The 19,303-nt window shown below is 43.3% G+C and overlaps 2 protein-coding genes across 3 annotated transcripts in view; one reads left to right on the top strand and one right to left on the bottom strand.

The window, feature by feature from the left end:
- LOC139554606 (gamma-enolase) overlaps nt 1–4,448 on the bottom strand; it is a 20,899-nt gene extending 16,451 nt beyond the window's left edge. Inside the window, exons 1-2 of the mRNA XM_071367546.1 lie at nt 4,320–4,448; nt 1,496–1,685 (exon numbers count right to left, since the gene is read on the bottom strand). Of these exons, the coding sequence (XP_071223647.1) occupies nt 1,496–1,685; nt 4,320–4,329 (200 nt within the window). The 5' untranslated portion in view covers nt 4,330–4,448. The remainder of the gene's footprint in view (nt 1–1,495; nt 1,686–4,319) is intronic.
- On the top strand, nt 4,325–19,303 carry LOC139554607 (cell division control protein 42 homolog). Of its 2 annotated transcripts, none has more exons than XM_071367549.1 (6): nt 4,325–4,447; nt 6,178–6,282; nt 15,667–15,739; nt 16,141–16,250; nt 17,709–17,906; nt 18,222–19,303. In XM_071367549.1, the coding sequence occupies exons 2-6, from the start codon at nt 6,178–6,180 to the stop codon at nt 18,309–18,311; spliced, it is 576 nt and encodes a 191-aa protein (XP_071223650.1). In that variant the 5' UTR covers nt 4,325–4,447; the 3' UTR covers nt 18,312–19,303. The 2 variants fall into 2 exon arrangements, with proteins under 2 accessions (XP_071223650.1, XP_071223649.1); XM_071367548.1 differs by lacking the exon at nt 4,325–4,447 and adding an exon at nt 4,522–4,543.

Here is a 19,303-nt window from a genome sequence, read left to right as displayed (position 1 = left end):
TTCAGACCCTTTACGCAGTACTTTGTTGAAGCACCTTTGGCAACAATTACAGCCTTGAGTCTTCTTGGGTATGACGCTACAAGCTTAGCACACCTGTATTTGGGGAGTTTCTCCCATTCCTCTCTGCAGATTCTCTCAAGCTCTGTCAAGTTGGATGGGGAGTGTTGCTGCACAGCTATTTTCAGGTCTCTCCAGTGATATTCGATCAGGTTCAAGTCGGGCACTGGCTGGGCCACCCAAGGACATTCAGAGACTTGTCCCGAAGCCACTCCTGCATTGTCTTGGCTGTGTACTTAGGGTCGTTGTCCTGTTGGAAGGTGAATTTTCGGCCCAGCCTGACGTCCTGAGCGCTCTGGAGCAGGTTTTCATCAAGGATCTCTCTGTACTTTGCTCCGTTCATCTTTCACTCGATCCTGACTAGTCTCCCAGTCCATGCCGCTGAAAAACATCCCCACAGCATGATGCTGCCACCACCATGCTTCACCGTACGGATGGTGCCAGGTTTCCTCCAGACGTGACGTTTGGCATTCAGGCCAAAGAGTTCAACCTTGGTTTCATCAGACCAGAGAATCTTGTCTTTTGAATGTGGTTTCTCATGGTCAGAGTCCTGTATGTGCTTTTTGGCAATCTTCAAGCGGGCTGTCATGTGCCTTTTACTGAAGAGTGGCCACTCTACCATAAAGGCCTGATTGGTGGAGTGCTGTAGAGATGGTTGTCCTTCTGGACGGTTCTCCCATCTCCACAGAGGAACTCTGGAGCTCTGTCAGAGTGACCATCGGGTTCTTGGTCACCTCCCTGACCAAGGCCCTTCTCCCCCGATTGTTCAGTTTGGCCAGGCGACCAGCTCTTTTTCCATTTAAGAACGATGGAGGCCACTGTGTCCTTGGGGACCTTCAATGCTGCAGAAATGTTTTGGTACCCTTCCCCAGATCTGTGCCTCGAGACAATCCTGTCTCGGAGCGCTACGGACAATTCCTTCAACATAATGGCTTGGTTTTTGCTCTGACATGCACTGTCAATGGTGGGACCTTATATAGACAGCCTTTCCAAATCATGTCCAATCAATTGAATTTACCACACGTAGATTCCAATCAAGTTGTAGAAACATCTCAAGGGTGATCAATGGAAACAGGATGCAACTGAGCTCAATTTCAATTCTCATAGCAAATGGTCCTAATACTTTTGTAAATAAGGTATTTATATTTTTTATTTGTAATACATTTGCAAAAAAAATCTAAAAACTTATTTTCACTTTGTCATAATGGGGTATTGTGTGTAGATTGCTAAGGATTTTTTTATTTCATCAATTTTATAATAAGGCTGTAACGTAACAAAATGTGGAAAAGGACAAGGGGTCTGAATACTTTCTGTTGTATTAAAAGTATCTGAAGTAGTTTTTTCACTGTAGGAAAGGTGACAAGAAGAGCTTAGGACACCACTTTAGAGACTATTGACTATTGGACGGAGTGTGTAGTCTGGAGACTGTTGTACCCACCCTTTGCTGTTACCACACAGCTTCCCATACTTCAGTGCCCTCTTGTGGTCATCTTCCCATTGCTGCCTGAGCGAGTCCAACCTAATGTGGCGTCCCTGTATGTCAGCAATCCTGTATGGGTTGGCGTGGGTAGCCTCAAGGTTAGAAAGTCGGGCCAGTAGCCGAAGGCTTGCCGGTTTGAATCCTAGGGCTGGCAAGAAAAAAAGTGGAGAGAGAAAGAGAGAGAGAGATGGCATTTAGACCTCAGGTGCCACCTTCTGCCAATGTGCCCTTGAGAAAATGCACAATAAAGATCTATTCTATAATGCATCAAGAGTTCTGAATGTTATGGTACGTACAGGACAAGTATCAGGCTTCATGTCCAATCGGGTCATCATGCTCAAGATGGCGCCGACAGAGAGGGCTGCCTTGCTTCTAGTCCTTCTAGTCCTTTGCAGTATTTTGCTTTTTTTAATGTATTATTTACGTATGTGGCAGGGTCTACAGACAATCACAGACTACAAAAGGAAAACCAGCCACGTCATTGACACCGACGTCTTGCTTCCAGACAAACTAAACACCTTTTTTGCCCGCTTTGAGGATAATACAGTGCCACCAACGCGGCCTGCTACCCAGGACTGTGGGCTCTCTTTCCCCGTGGCCGACATGAGTAAGACATTTAAACGTGTTAAACCTCGCAAGGCTGCCGGCCCAGATGGCATCCCTAGCCGCGTCCTCAGAGCATGCGCAGACCAATCTCTTCCTATCTCAGTCTGTTGTCCCCACATGCTTCAAGATGGCCACCATTGTTCATATACCCAACAATGCAAAGGTAACTGAACAAAATGACTATCACTCACTTCTGTCATCATTTAGTGCTTTTAGAGACTAGTCAAGGATCATATCACCTCCACCTTACCTGTCACCCTAGACCCACTTCAATTTGCTTACCACCCCAATAGGTCCACAGACTTTGCAATCGCCATCACACTACACGCTGTCCTATCCCATCTGGACAATAGGAATATCTATGTAAGAATGCTGTTCATTGCATAGCTCAGCATTCAACACCATAGTACCCTCCAAGCTCATCATTAAGCTTGAGGCCCTGGGTCTCAACCCCGCCCTGTGCAATTGGGTCTTGGACTTTCTGACGGGCCGCCGCCAGGTGGTGAAGGTAGGAAACAACATCTCCACTTCGCTGATCCTCAACACTGGGGCCCCACAAGGGTGCGTGCTCAGCCCCTTCCTGTACTCCCTCTTCACCCACGACTGTGTGGCCATGCACGCCTCCAACTCAATCATCAAAATTGCAGATGACACAACAGTAGTGGGCTTGATTACCAACAACGACGAGTCAGCCTACAAAGGAGATGATCGTGGACTTCAGGAAACAGTAGAGGAACCACCCCCCTATCCACACCAACGGGACAGCAGTGGAGAAGGTGGAAAGTTAAGTTACTCTGCGTACGCAACAGCGCCTCTTGAACCTCAGGAGGCTGAAAAAATGTGGCTTGTCACCTAAAACCCTCACAAACTTTTACAGATGCACAATTGAGAGCATCCTGTCGGGCTGTATCACCGCTTGGTACGTCAACTGCACCACCCACAACCGCAGGGCTCTCCAGAGGGTGGTGCGGTCTGCACAACACATCACCAGGGGCAAACTACCTGCCCTCCAGGACACCTACTGCACCCGATGTCACAGGAAGGCCAAAAAGATAATCAAGGACAACAACCACCCGAGCCACTGCCTGTTCACCCCGCTACCATCCAGAAGGCGAGGTCAGTACAGGTGCATCACAGCTCGGACCGAGAGACTGAAAAACAATCTCAAGGCCATCAGACTGATAAACAGCCATCACTAAACACAGAGATGCTGCTGCCTACATACAAACTTGAAATCATTGGCAACTTTAATAAATGGAACACTAGTCACTTTAATAATGCCACTTTAATAATGTTTACTTATCTTGCATTATTCATCTCATATGTATATACTGTATTCTATTCCATCTTAGCCTATGCCGCTCTATCATTGCTCATCCATATATTTATATATTCTTATTCCATTCCTTTACTTAGATTTGTTGTGGAATTGTTAGATATTACTTGTTAGATGTTACTGCACTGTCGGAACTAGAAGCAGAAGCATTTCGCTACACCCGCAATAACATCTGCCAATCATGTGTATGTGACCAATAAAATTTGATGGTCCAATAGTTAAGAAGAAAATTACTACTTTTTAAAATGGAGATAGCCTCAAAGGCCACTGCCCATGCTGTCACAGATGCTATAATGTCACAGATACAAAAATGTGTCCTCTATCTATCTCTATGATCTATCTCTATGGGAGATCCAAACTACTTGTGTGGGTGTGGCCTAGCGTTTGGCCGGAACAAGGAATCTGGATTGCCAGGCAAGCGATCCTCCCCATAATTCACTATGCTCACAAGTAGCCCACTGTTTAAAAAAAAAATTGTTATTCACTCCTGCTAGAATATCATTCAGTAGTGCTTACTCGTCTCACCTAGCTCAAATTTCCTGTGGCATGACTCAGTTCCTGGCTTGCTCTGAACCTGAACGTTTACAGACTCTCAATGTGCACTGATCAGTAAATCAATACCGCAGATTGATTAATTATGTTTAGTGAAAAACGTTTTGCCAATGTCAACCCCTCTCCATTGAAGATCACCTACCTGCCCTAATAAAATATATTCAAGGTTGTCTCACCACTTGCCAAGGACAATGTATGTAGTCTCTTTGGAGGATGTCTCTCTTTGGCTCTAGATTTTCTTATATAACTAAGCGGGAGGGTAGATAAAAAGGTAGAATATATACTCACTTAATGCCATATGATGAGCCACAGATGAACCTCAAGAATATTGGAGGCTGTGTTGTATGAAACGCCCCCTTTACAGTGATCATGTGTATGAACCCCGGATGTGACAACGCCTGTGTTGGATTGATACGGTAGCGAAACTTTTGCAATCTAAGTCTGATTTGAGATAAATCGTGAAATGTATGTTATGTAGAAAGAGTACATATTTACATTTGGAACAACTTAGTGTATGTATTTATTTTTAAACAACCGCATTAGCAGTTGACACCTAGCTAACCAGCTTGCTAAAGTTAGCTGCTAAGGACGTCAGCTAGCTTTTGTTTGTTGTTTTTACTAGTTAACGTTACGTGCTAAGTGTCTACATAGCAGCTTGGGAAAATAGCATTCGTTTTTGTTTACTTTACTTCGTTGTTTTTTTTTAATGACACGGCACTGAAAATGATTGAGGCGAAACGGTTTTACAGGCCTCGTCTGGGATTTAGCTAGCTAACTAGCAAGCTAATGTTAGCCTAGCGACCTATGATAGGTAACGTTAGCCAGATATAAAACGCTCTGTTTAGTCGGTTTGGCAAGCTCTAGTTGAGATTTAGTATGATTAAAAACTTTACATGTTTTTTTTCCTTTTTTTATTTTCTAGTTCGCTTGCTACCTTCAACTTACATCGAACTTTGTATGCGGAAGTGACAGCCTGCAACCTTAACGTTAGCTGGCTAACAGTAGCTAGTAAGCAATTAGCAAGGTTTGAAAGGGCTACAAAAAAGTTGGTTAGTAAGTTAACTATAATTGTGCCATATTATCCATGCATGTTATGGTATAGTCAATTTTAAAAAATTAGGAAATAACTTGCTTCTTTAACGTTAGAGGTTGGCTAGCCTAATCCCCACAGTGTTTGCTTGCCTGCAATCCTCGTGTGATAGTTAACGTTAAGTCTGATATATTGTCACATTTGTTTGTTTCGTCTGTTTTTGTTGGACAGCATTTAGAACTAGCATTGTTGTTAATTACTTATGTCATACCCACAACCGTCAAAAATCACAGGACCCTCATTGATGAAATGGTGATGTAAATAAGAGATACTCTATATAATGACGAGATGGTGTTGTCTCTGCTCTAAGAGCCAATTTATGCTTGATCTGAAAGTGTGGTCGGCGGAGCCGTATGGGTGGTGTGACGCAATTCCTGGGCCTCTGGAGGCACTCTGTTCCGCATCGCCTTGGCCTCTCAAATTGTGTAACAATGCGGAGGGCTCGGTATTGCTCCGCATTGACATGATTAGGTGAGGGCGGGAGGTCCTGTATCAATACAAAGTCACTTCCTTGACAACAGCTCTGCGCTGCTCCATGACGCGCAAAAAATATGTTTGCCCTGTCTTCTGCGGAGGCCGCATTAAAGTAAATGCTATACGGCCACTGCAGAAAGCGTATTGACCATGTAGCGCATTTAACAATGTGAGTCGTTGCTCAGCAACATACTGGTCACAGGGCCTTGTGCTGTTAACGGTGTATTACTGTCTGACAGCCCATTGTGTGCACTTGAGCGATCTAGATGGTTGGAATTCTTATCACTTGTTATTCACAAACACACAGTTGGGTCTGTGGCCAATGAGTCATACAATGGTGGTGTCTGCTCTCACTCTTGTGCCCACCCTCTCATGGTGTGTATTATCTTGCCTCTTTCTCAATATCTTTTATACTTAGTGAGATAAACCAATGACACATACCTCTTCTCTAAATTATGACTACAGCTACCAAAAAGACAGTTCATTTGCAGATTTTCTTTCTTCCCCGATTGGTCTGAAGTTTCACCAGCATCAATCAGTACATTCAACCCTGTTTCTGTCTGTCTCCCTCCATCCATCCAGATGCAGACCATAAAGTGTGTGGTAGTGGGTGACGGTGCAGTGGGAAAGACCTGCCTGTTGATCTCCTACACCACCAACAAGTTCCCCTCTGAATACGTCCCCACGGTGAGTGGCACTGATTGGAGTGTTGTCAAGAAAGGTCTTTGAGTGGGACATGGCCAAGTGTCAGGGTTTGTCAAGTGTCTAGGCTAGGGGGTATGCAGTAGGAGCCGCTGCAGTTTGTGCCGTTTGTTCCAGACCATTTCTAACACATTTCTGTTTCAACTAATCAAATTTAAACCGCTATTGAATGAATCCGGTGTGTTTAGTGCTGGGCAGGAACAAAAGCCTCCACACACTGTCTGTAATTCTTGATCTGTGCAGAATTAATGGGTTTTGATAAGAGAATGTATTTGTTTTGTAGCTGAAAAGAGGAACCCTTTGATGAAGAGCCAGACTCTTATGGAAGTGGTTATGGACCAAAAAGCAGTCGGGCTACGAGCCGTTTCACCTTGTTCTACTATTTGTCAAATAGGGATGAAAATAGAAAACTCAGTCCAACTGATGGGCAACTTTGATGGGGGTGGGGGCCACAAAACTCTGAACTCCTCATGAGGGGCTACAGTTGCTTGCAGTTCTGCCTACCCACATCATAACTCCCCCCCACACCACACACACACGGCGAGCAAAATATTTTATTGCCCCTCTTGACAGCAGAGAGGCATTTTTTACGTTTTAAAGTTCATTTCATGCAATTCTACACATTTAACCATGGGGTGTAGAGAAAATGTTGCTATTTTAAAGCAAGTTTGTTGCAATTCTACACATTATGCCATGGGGCAGAGAGAATATTTAGCAATTTTATAACTCATTTCATGCAATTCTGCTCATTTTTCCTTTGTGTGGAGAGATGTTTGCAGTTTTTAATATGAGTGAGACTAACAAAATTAATGGGGGCCCACGGCTGGTAATTCAACCATGGTAACAAGTTTAGATAGCTGGCCGCTAAACTGACTTAGTAATCGAAAACATTTTAGTCAGTCAATTAGCACATATCAGCTATCAGTGACTGACATAACAAGATATACTGCTGATGCACAAACAATTTTAGAAATTGCACCTTGTGTATTCTACTATTCTAACTCTCAACATTAAGTTGAAACTTCGACTAAGCCCTCCCCCCTAAAAAGGGGGCCGCCAGTTGTCCATCCCTTAGGTAACCTTATCCTATAGCTCACTGACTTGGGACTGTACTGGGGTGCTGCAGACAGTGTGTGATGAGTAGGTATTTCTATCACGCCCATCTCTCTCTCTGGCAGTAATCAGCCCAGTGCTGTACCAGAGCCTGGCAGAGAGAGTCTGTCGACTCAGTCCTCTATGTCCAGTCAGGTCCAACTGGGTGTGTTCATGTTGGCCTGTAAAACAGACCCAATTGTCTCCGGGACGTTTCGCCGTCCTTCTGTACTCACTACAGTGCACTCTTCTCATAAGAATCACGTGGCAATTTACGTTTTTTAATTATAAGCAGATGACTCAAAATACTCAAACAATGCTACTGGTTGATTTGGTAGGTATTGAAATACTCTGACACATCTTACATGTACAGAAATAGGCTGAGATTACCTACAATGGCCTAGTGTATTCTTATATTAGATGCATGTAGTGCATTCTTAGAACCTTTCATTTATTGGTGAATACAGTCCTTGTACTACTGCATTTGGCAGTTGAAACATCGGAATATGGGTGTAGTGTGGACAGTCACCCTTGTAGAGGCAGTTCCCTTCTTCTTTTTTTTACCCACCATTCTCAATGGTATTAGGCCTGGCTCTGTCCAAACACATGATCGTCATGGTGATCAGAGATGTGTTTCTGACTGCTTGGTTGCTCTTCAATGTGTGCTGCCTGCCGCGCCTTTCCACTGCATGCCCCAACGCCTCACTGTTTTTATGTCTAGACTTGAACTGCCCTAAAAAGCGCGGCCTCCCATGGTTTCTCAACCCAATAACGGATAAGCAGATCAATGGTGTGTGGCAGACTGAAGTCCATGGTTGCATCTTAATAGTCGAAAGGGTCTTCCTCGCCTCCTCGCTTTCGTCTTTCAGCGCTGGTGTATTAAAAACACATGAGAGGTGAAAGAAATAAGCCTATGATTGATTGCTTTCACCTCTCCAATTCTTTCATATTCAGGCAGTATTCAATAGTGTTGTCACGATACCACAAATTTGACTTCGATTCTAGGTTCAGTGTCACGATAATCAATACCATCACGATACTCGATACCAAAACGATACCACAGCAAAAAGAGACGGCATATTAGCCCAAGTGCACCGATGGAAAAACAATCTGTTTTCTTTCCATTTGGGACTTATTTTATTGTACTGATCAACAACATTGGCATAAAAGAAGCGATCTCTTATTTTATCAAAGTGTGCTCTTTAAGACCTAATGACATCATTCACACACACAGTGAGATAGACGTGACTGAGGCGAGGAAGACGAAGTGAATGGGTAAATAGTTTTTTTATTTTAGTTTTTTTACGTCGTCCGGTGCCCTGGATCGGCAAGGTTTGCTCATTTCGACCATCCCATTGATCCTGAGGAGAAATCTCCACCAACCCGGGGCACCGGGCCATGCAAAACAAACTTGCCCAATGAATAACGTTTTTTGGATATGACTGTATGGTTTTTGGTGACAATCAGCTTTGAAATAAGCATATTGTGTGTTATGGTTTACGTATTATCACAAACAAAGTTCTAGGGTAGTGAATTGATGGGAGCTTCAGCTGTAAGCTAGCAAGAAAAGTTGCCCTACATAGCTGGAAGCTACCGGTATCTTCTTGCGTTGTGAAATGTTCTAGCCTGGAATGAACTTTGTTTTGCGAACAGTAATTAACAGTTGCAACGTTTCTACATGCCGTGTTGCATTATTGAAGTGTGTTAACTTCTGTGCAGCAAGAGTGTGGAGCTAACATGATGCAGCCCAGACTCCCAGTGAGTGCAGGGATTCCTCAGGACAGGCTAGAGCTAGCAATGACTAAGTGGAGCAGGCACGGTGCGCTCGCGCTAGAAGGTGACATCAGCTTCGCTGATAGACAGACTTGATCCTCTCTCAATCAGTAGACGACTTGTGACACATTTGATAGAAGTACCGAACTGCTTTTCATGTTCTAGTATCAAAAAAAGTACAAAAGTTTCGGTATACAGTGCAGCACTAGTGTTCAATCATATTCAGTGCAGTTAAAGGAAAGGCGACAAGGAGAGGAAGACATGTTAGACCATTGAGATGCACCCCAACTCTAGCAAGCATGAATGTAAGGGTACACATATTCCTACCGAACCGTTCGGTACCCGGGACCTCTGTTCGGTATGCACTGTGAACCCGAATGAATGCAAATATATATTTTTAAACTCTAGGTTATGCTTATGCTACTTTGTATGCCATTGCCTTGTGTGTAAATCTGAGCGGGAAAAAATGTATGGAATTCCATTTAATACAACTACAGCCTATGCGCACGTTGTAATTAAAAATTGAATCTTAATTTCAAACTATCCTCTGAGGTGTAGCCGGGAACTCTGTAGATGGCAAGTGGTGGGATCCATTAACCAGAATTTAAATCTGCAGTTTCGGAACATTTTGGCTTCACAGTCAACTACAACGGCGATGGACAGAGAGTTGTGGATAAAAAGTTAATATTGTGTTCTCCACTGCTCAACGAGAATAGCCTATGCAGAGTGGTGCGTGTAGCTTGCGTTTGTCGGCCAATCACAAGTCATCAAAGCGCCAAGTCATAGAGCCTCCATGTGTGGCAAAGCAAGTTAGGAGATGATCTAATCAATGGAAGATGGAATTAGTTTAAATGAGAAGTATATGCCATAATGTGTTATTTGTAACTAACTGTAGGACAGGAAGAAAGCGCATGCAGACTCAATTAGCTTAGCTAGCTCTTAGCTAGCTATTTTAGCCAACTAGCTTCTCTCGGTTTGATGCAGTCGAGAGGTACTACGTAATTATATTGGATGATAAATAACCTAGCTATGACAAGCTAGAAGTTGGTCTACTAGCGCAAGTCGGCTCGGTTGGTTGCTGCCTCTCCCTCCTTCCTTGCTCCCGTTTCACTTGATCACAAGACACACACCGCAAGGCCTGTCCTCCGCCTACTCTCCTTCATGCTGTATCAGCTCTGGTTAATAAAATAGCTTACAGGTGGACTTTTCTGCTGCTTCCCTCACTCTGATCCGACCACGTCTATACAGAACTGGTCATACTCGGGTCTGTTTGGAAAAGGTCTCTGTATTGAAAAATATATTTATGCATATTTGTCATGGTGAGAAAGCCCCAGGTCCATTTCGGAACGTGTCCAACTTTTTAGACCTCTGCTTGAAGGCCAAAAGACAATGCCAGGAACATTGTGAATGATGTCACAGAAACTGTGCCACAAATAGAGTGCTTTTGAATTTTGTGTATTTTGTTAACTAAAGTAACTGTTGGAATTCCATTGTTCCGCTTTACCGAACCGTGTCTCCAAAACAGCAACACTTACGGAACCATGGGTTTGGTGAACCATTACACCCCTACTTGTGGGTGCATCTCAATGGTCTGAAATAGCTTCCTCTCCTTGTCGCCCGGTGAGGCTCAAACTCAAGTGTAAGAATGGACTAGGATGAGGCCTGAGATGAAACAGGGAGTGGACAGCCAGGGAAGAAGGTAAATTGGTGGTTTAGAGACTACACAAGGCAGGAATGTCAGGAATCTCCCACCCAAATTGAGGGAATGTCCCTCAAGCTCCACACTACAAAGACAAACATGTACACTAAAGTAATAGTAGTTAACACTGTTATTCATTCCCAGGTGACAGGCATAAGACTCCTTTCAAATAGAACACCTAAAAATGGCAGCAGTGATTTAGTGTTTCACGCTAGTCTACATTTTCCAAAGCAATGTCAAGAACTCCCTACAGCAATTTGTCACTTTCTGGAACCCACCTATGTAATGGTGGGAGAAACACCGGTTGGGTTAAAGAGACAATGTCTTTTGAGCACAGGGTTACAATTTTCCTTCAAAGTTTTCTGACCTACAAAAAAGCTTAAATGATACCGCCCGTGAACCTGCCCTACGGTAGTCACTGTCTACGCAGTATTGTGCGACGGAGACCAAAAAACGAGAAATGGCAATGCAATTCAGCACGAAGCATAGTGGTTTCATCATCACATTATAGATGAGCTGAGTCAGACAGTTCCTCATTCTTACTGAACAGTATGTGGCTTCTTTGTCTCTACGGGGAGGCACCTTAAGAGGAACGAGAACGCTGTGAAACATTCTGATACCCTACGTACGCAACACAAGCACGCTACGCAAAATTGCATTATTGCGTTAAGTTATGAATGACTGGGCTGCACGAGTCTACGTAGTTTCTCTACGCAATACAATTTTGTGTAGCTACTTCTAGTTCTTCCATGCGTACATGTGGTATAAATCAGGGCTTACTTAGTTGACGACATGGTTCCCTTTGACCACCTAACATTCTAAGTACCATACACTGTTCTGTCAAGGGAACCAAAGTGAGGGGTTTTCATGTGTATGTATGTACATACAGTTGACGTCGGAAGTTTACATACACCTTAGCCAAATACATTTAAACTCAGTTTTTCACAATTCCTAACATTCAATCGTAGTAAAAATTCCCCGTCTTAGGTCAGTTAGGATCACCACTTGATTTTAAGAATGTGAAATGTCAGAGTAATAGTAGAGAGAATGATTTATTTCAGCTTTTATTTCTTTCATCACATTCCCAGTGAATCAGAAGTTTACATAAACACAATGCTAACAGATACTAATTGAGTGTAACTTGGGTCAAACGTTTCAGGTAGCCTTCCACAAGCTTCCCACAATAAGTTGGGTGAATTTTGGCCCATTCCTCCTGACAGAGCTGGTGTAACTGAGTCAGGTTTGTAGGCCTCCTTGAACGCACACACTTTTTCAGTTCTGCCCACAAATTTTCTATGGGATTGAGGTCAGGGCTTTGTGATGGCCACCCCAATACCTTGACTTTGTTGTCCTTAAGCCATTTTGTCACAACTTTGGAAGTATGCTTGGGGTCATTGTCCATTTGGAAGACCCATTTGCGACCAAGCTGACTGATGTCTTGAGATGTTGCTTCAATATATCCACATAATTGTCCTTCCTCATGATGCCATCTCTTTAGTGAAGTGCACCAGTCCCTACTGCACCAAAGCACCCCCACAACATGATGCTGCCACCACTGCGCTTCACGGTTGGGATGGTGTTCTTCGGCTTGCAAGCATCCCCCTTTTTCCTCCAAACATAACAATGGTCATTATGGCCAAACAGTTCTATTTTTTTTTATCAGACCAGAGGACATTTCTCCAAAAAGTACGATCTTTGTCCCCATGTGCAGTTGCAAACCGTAGTCTGGCTTTTTTATGGCGGTTTTGGAGCAGTTGCTTCTTCCTTGTTGAGCGGCCTTTCAGGTTATATCGTTATAGGACTCGTTTTACTGTGGATATAGATACTTTTGTACCGGTTTCCTCCAGTATCTTCAGAAGGTCCTTTGCTGTTGTTCTGGGATTGATTAGCATTTTTCCCACCAAAGTACGTTCATCTCTAGGAGACAGAACGCGTTTCCTTCCTGAGCGGTATGACGGCTGCGTGGTCCCATGGTGTTTATACTTGCGAGCTGTTCTTTGTACAGATGAACGTGGTACCTTCAGGCGTTTGGAAATTGCTCCCAAGGTAGAACCAGACTTGTGGAGGTCTACAATTCTTTTTCTGAGGTCTTGGCTGATTTCTTTTGATTTTCCAATGATGTCATGCAAAGAGGCACTGAGTTTGAAGGTAGGCCTTGAAATACATCCACAGGTACACCTCCAATTTACTCAAATTATGTCAATTAGCCTATCAGAAGCTTCTAAAGCCATGACATAATTTTCTGGAATTTTCCAAGCAGGTTTAAAGGCACAGTCAACTTAGTGTATGTAAACTTGTGACCCACTGGAATTGTGATACAGTGAAATAATCTGTCTGTAAACAGTTGTTGGAAAAGTTATTTGTGTCATGCACAAAGTAGATGTCTTAACCGACTTGCCAAAACTATAGTTTGTTAACAAGAAATTTGTGGAGTGGTTGAAAAACGAGTTTTAATGACTCCAACCTAAGTGTATGTAAACTTCCGACTTCAAGTGTGTGTGTGTGGGGTGGGATATAGGTTATGAAACTGAACCTAGCCGCAGCATAACCATATTCCTCTTTACATACCTGTACCATATAGATTCAGTGGTTGTAAAGATGGGGAGAGGTCTGTCCGTAATAAAGACGTGCTCTGCTTTTTGACACCACACTCTACAAAGCAAGTCCTGCAGGCTCTAGTTTTGTCTTAATGTAATTATTGTCCAGTCATATGGTCAAGTGCAACAAAGAAAGACCTAGTTAAGCTGCAGCTGGCCCAGAACGTCTTGCTCTTCATTGTAATCAGAGGGTTAATATAAATACTACGCATGCCAGTCTCTCTTGGCTGAGAGTTGAGGAAAGACTGACTGTGTGACTTCCTGTTTTTATAAGAAACATTCATGTGTTGGAAATTCCTAATTGTTTGTATAGTCAACTTACACACAGCACTGACACACACACACACTTACCCACCAGACATGCCACCAGGGGTCTTTTCAAAGTCCCCAGGCCCAGAACAAATTCAAGGAAACGTATTGTAAGTGAACAGCAAACCTGTTTCAAAAAAATACAAATAAAGTAACACCTCACGGCACAACGCCTCTCCCCCATGTGACCTACTTGTGTGTGTGTGTGTATTTGTAACTGATGGATGCACGCACACACACACACACACACACACACACAACCATCGCTCATCCATATATTTATATGTACATATTCTTATTCATTTACATTTACATTTAAGTCATTTAGCAGACGCTCTTATCCAGAGCGACTTACAAATTGGTGCATTCACCTTATGATATCCAGTGGAACAACCACTTTACAATAGTGCATCTAACTCTTTTAAGGGGGGGGGGGGTTAGAAGGATTACTTTATCCTATCCTAGGTATTCCTTAAAGAGGTGGGGTTTCAGGTGTCTCCGGAAGGTATTCATTATTTTACACGTGTGTGTGTGTGTGTATAAGGTAGTTGTTGTGAAATTGTTAGATTACTTGTTAGATATTGCTGCTCGGTCGGAACTAGAAGCACAAGCATTTCGCTACACTCGCATTAACATCTGCTAACCATGTGTATGTGACCAATACAATTTGATTTGATGTAAACCAAACCAACACACATCACACTACATGTAAATGTATTTAAATTGTAAAGTCTTTTGTCTGTAATCAAATTGAAATGGTCACACACCAGTGTTTCGCAGATGTTATTGCAGGTGTAGCGAAATGCGTGTGTATCTATCTCCAACAGTGCAGTGATATCTAACGAGTAATATCTAACAATTTCACAACAACACACACAAATCTGAAGTAAAGGGATGGTAATGTATTTTTCGTTATGTGTCGGACCCCAGTAAGACTAGCTGTCGCCATTGGAGTCAGCTAATGGAGATCCTAATCAATCAAATGATGTAGGCCTACTGTGAGTCCAACCATCTGATAGGTGTGGCATATCAAGAAGCTGATTTAAAACAGCATGATCATTACACAGGTGCATCTTGTCCTGGGGACAATAAAAAGACACTATAAAATGTGCAGTTTTGTCACACAACACAATTCCACAGATGTCTCAAGTTTTGAGGGAGTGTGCAATTGGCATGCTGACTACAGGAATGTTCACCAGAGCTGTTGCCAGATAATTGAATGTTCATTTCTCTACCATAAGCCACCTTCAACGTCTTTTTAGAGAATTTGAAAGTATGTCCAACTGGCCCTCACAACCGCAGACCATGTCTAACCATGTCAGCCTAGGACCTCCACATCCAGCTTCTTCACCTGCGGGATCGTCTGAGACCAGCCACCCGGACAGCTGATGAAACTGTGGGTTTGCACAACCGATGAATTTCGGCACAAACTATCAGAAACCGTCTCAGGGAAGCTCATCTGCGTGCTCATTGTCTTGACCTGACTGCAGTTTGACGTCGTAACCAACTTCAGTGGGCAAATGCTCACCTTCGATGGCCACTGGCACGCTGGAGAGTTGTGCTCTTCAATGGTTTCAACTGTACCGGGCACATGGCAGACAGCATGTATTGTGTCATGTGCACAAGCGGTTTGCTAATGTCAACGTTGTGAACAGAGTGCCTGATGTTGGGGTTATGGTATGGGCAGGCGTAAGCTACGGACAACAAACACAATTGCATTTTATCGATGGCAATTTGAATGCACCGAGATACTGTGACTAGATCTTGAGGCCCATTGTCGTGCCATTCATCTGCCTCCATCAGCATGATAATTTTTCACTGGAAAATAAAATAAATCAATCAAAACTCAACATGTTATGAAATCCCTAATGATTGATCCTCTATCTGTCTCTTCCTCAGGTGTTTGATAACTATGCAGTGACAGTGATGATCGGAGGGGAGCCCTACACTCTGGGGCTGTTCGATACAGCAGGTAAAACAAAATGGCCGCTCTCTCTATCTCTCTCTACGTGAGCGCTTCCTAACTACAGTGTCTTGAGCCTCGACTTGTAATACCTTCTTCTCACTCACCATGGTCTGCCTGTTTTACTTTCACATGGTGCTTACGGATCGTGTTTCTCTCCAGGCATCTAAGCATTTAACATTACATGGGTAACTAGCCTATGTAGTTATAGCATTTACCATCGTGTCTAAACAAGTTTTTGTGTTTGTGGGTTAGTCTGCTTGTGTTAGTCCACCAAGCTCAAATATAAACTAGATCATGTAGAGTCCATTGTGTAGTTGTCTTATTTAGACTTTGTCTTGCATATGAAAGGTATCCTTGACGTAAAATCCTAATTATTTTTGCCGTCTTCTCTCTGTCGCCCTCCCCAGGTCAGGAGGACTATGACAGACTGCGACCACTCAGCTACCCTCAGACAGATGTCTTCCTGGTGTGCTTCTCTGTCGTATCACCTTCCTCTTTTGAGAACGTCCGTGAGAAGGTGTGTGTGGAATACAACTTTATTGTCCATTTGCTAGAACATTAATTAGTTTTGTTTTCTGCCTTTCCAAACACCCCCAAAACACAACACACACACTTGTGACTTGTGTTTTCAAGCCCATGTCTTTACACCTAGGTTTCTCTGTAAACATAGCATTGTGTGTGTTTTGTTAGTTGGGGTTAATGTTCTTTTTCTCCCCTTTGCCTTGATGACAGCTTTGTGCACTCTTGGCATTTTCTCAACCAGCTTCATGAGGTAGTCACCTGGAATGCTTTTCCAACCGTCTTGAAGGAGTTCCCATATATGCGGAGTATTTGTTGGCTGCTTTTCCTTCACTCTGCAGTCCAACTCATCCCAAACCATCTCAATTGGGGTGAGGTCGGGTGATTGTGGAAGCCAGGTCATCTGATGCAGCACTCAGTCAATCTCCTTCTTGGTCAAATAGCCCTTACACAGCCTGGAGGTGTGTTGGGTCATTGTCCTGTTGAAAAACAAATGATAGTCCCACTAAGCGCAAAACCAGATGGGATGGCGTATCGCTGCAGAATGCTGTAGTAGCCATGCTGGTTAAGTGTGCCTTGAATTCTAAATAAATCATCGACAGTGTCACTAGCAAAGTACCATCACATCACCTCCTCCATGCTTCAAGGTGGGAACCACACATGCGGAGATCATCCGTTCACCAACTCCGCGTCTCACAAAGACACAGCGGGTCTTTGCAGTAATTCCAAGGCCTGATTCACGTAGTCTCCTCGGAACAGTTGATATGTCTTTTACTTGAACTCTGTGAAGAATTTATTTATTAGGGCTGCAATCTGAGGTGCAGTTAATTGCCGATTTCTAAGGCTGGTAACTCTAATGAACTTATCCTCTGCAGCAGAGGTAACTCTGGGTCTTCCTTTCCTGTGGCGGTCCTCATGAGAGCCAGTTTCATCAGTGCTTGATGGTTTTTGCGACTGCACTTGAAGAAACTCAAAGTTCTTGACATTTTTTAGATTGACCTTCATGTGTCATACTGTCATTTTTCTTGGTTTTATTTGAGCTGTTCTTGCCATAATTTGGACTTCATATTTTACCAAATATGGCTGTCTTCTGTATACCACCTCTTCCTTGTCACAACACAACTGATTGGCTCAAACACATTAAGAAGGAAAGAAATTCCACAAATTAACTTTTAACAAGGCACACCTGTTAATTTAAATGCATTCCAGGTGACTACCTCATGAAGCTGTTTGAGAGAATGCCAAGAGTGTGCAAAGGGTGGCTACTTTGAAGAATCTCAAATATAAAATATATTTTGATTTGTTCAACACTTTATTGGTTACTACATGATAGGTGTGTTCAAACTTTTGACTGGTACTGTATATAACATGAAACCCTCCCATACTCAATGGACATAATATATCCCCGGATCAAAACCTGGGTGTCATCCTAATATGCCCCCCTCCTCTCCCACAGTGGGTCCCAGAGATCTCCCACCACTGTCCGCGTACACCCTTCCTGCTGGTGGGCACCCAGATGGACCTGAGAGACGACAGCAACACAGTGGAGAAGCTGGCTAAGAACAAGCAGCGGCCCCTGGCCCCTGAGAGCGGAGACAAGCTGTGCCGGGACCTCCGGGCCGTCAAATACGTCGAGTGCTCCGCCCTCACCCAGGTGTGTGTGTGTGTGTGTGTGTGTACACACATGTGGGCAAGAGACACAATCTCTATCTACTAAGTCTCTGGCCCTCATTCAGGTAAACAGGAAACGCTGGGTGTAAGTGACTTGAATGGTTTCTGAAAAGTAACTTCCTCTCACTCTGTCGACCTCTGTCCTTCGTTGTCTTGATGTCATACTTTCTCACTAGGAACTACTAGCGGATGATGGCGACTGTCGACAGCCTTTCATAGTGCAACTGTGGACATTGTGAAACTAGAATAGTGGATCAATGAGTAAATTGACTTCTCTCTCTCTCTCTCTCTCTCTCAGCGAGGTCTGAAGAACGTGTTTGACGAGGCCATCTTGGCCGCGCTGGAGCCGCCAGAGACCAAGCCCAAGAAACGCTGCGCACTCTTATAAAATATTTTAAATTGGGCCAAAGAGCCAGGGGAAAGACCGGACGGGGGGGGGGAAAGAGACAGGCGGACACAGAGAACAGACAGACAAAGCTGGGAGGGTTGTAGAGGGAGAAAGAGAGGACGAGTGAGACATTTGTTTAATAGTGCCTTCAGCGATACAGGTGGGGAGGGGCGACGTTGCATGGCTAGGTAACAAACAGAGACCTAGAAATACATCCTAATATGTAATAGAATGTATATCTATGTTTCTTGTAACAAGCTGATCAATTCTCTTCCAGACCAGTATAGTCCTTCTTAAAAGGAGACCGACAGAGCAATATAGGGAAGAGACAAGGTTTTGAAACCTCTATTGCCTTAAAGTTACAGTACAAACAAAATAAGTTAGACAAAAGGAGGAGGAGACAGTGTGGAGTTTATTTTGTGTTTGATAATACTTAAAAACTGACTGGAAAAATGTGCTTAATCTGAGCAATCTAGACGCACACACACACGCCAGTGCTTTACTCCCTTCAACCCACAACTGAACTCTTCTTCTTCACCCACTATCTGCCATCACTGCTCCCATGGAAACTACAAGCTCTTTTTATTCCTCTTGGTTTTCACTGCCCCCTAACATGAACTGAATTTCCACCTACTTCCTTTTTTGACATTTTATTGTTTTGGAGATGATGGTATATTAACGACGATAATAAGAGTATTATTTTCTTGCCTCTTTATTTCCGGGGATACCCCTAGTGGTTAGCGGTTTGGACACTTGAATTGTTTTTAAAATATATTTTTTATTATTTTTTTTATGGTTGTGTGCCAATGTGTTGAGTGTCACTGGTTTCATTTGACATAACAATCATAATATGCCTCTAATGACTACATAGCTGGTTGTGATGTTAGTAGTAATAACAGCAAATAGCAATAATGGTTATAGTAACAGTAATAGCTGTATTGAAGCATCATCATCCAGTTGTTTGAAATAAATAAAAAATAACTTGAAAATGG

The sequence above is a fragment of the Salvelinus alpinus genome, chromosome 26, assembly GCF_045679555.1.
Source record: "Salvelinus alpinus chromosome 26, SLU_Salpinus.1, whole genome shotgun sequence".
NCBI classification, from domain to species: Eukaryota; Metazoa; Chordata; class Actinopteri; order Salmoniformes; family Salmonidae; genus Salvelinus; species Salvelinus alpinus.
The sequence above is the reverse complement of the archived record's forward strand: the minus strand, read 5'-3'. Positions and strand labels throughout refer to the sequence as shown.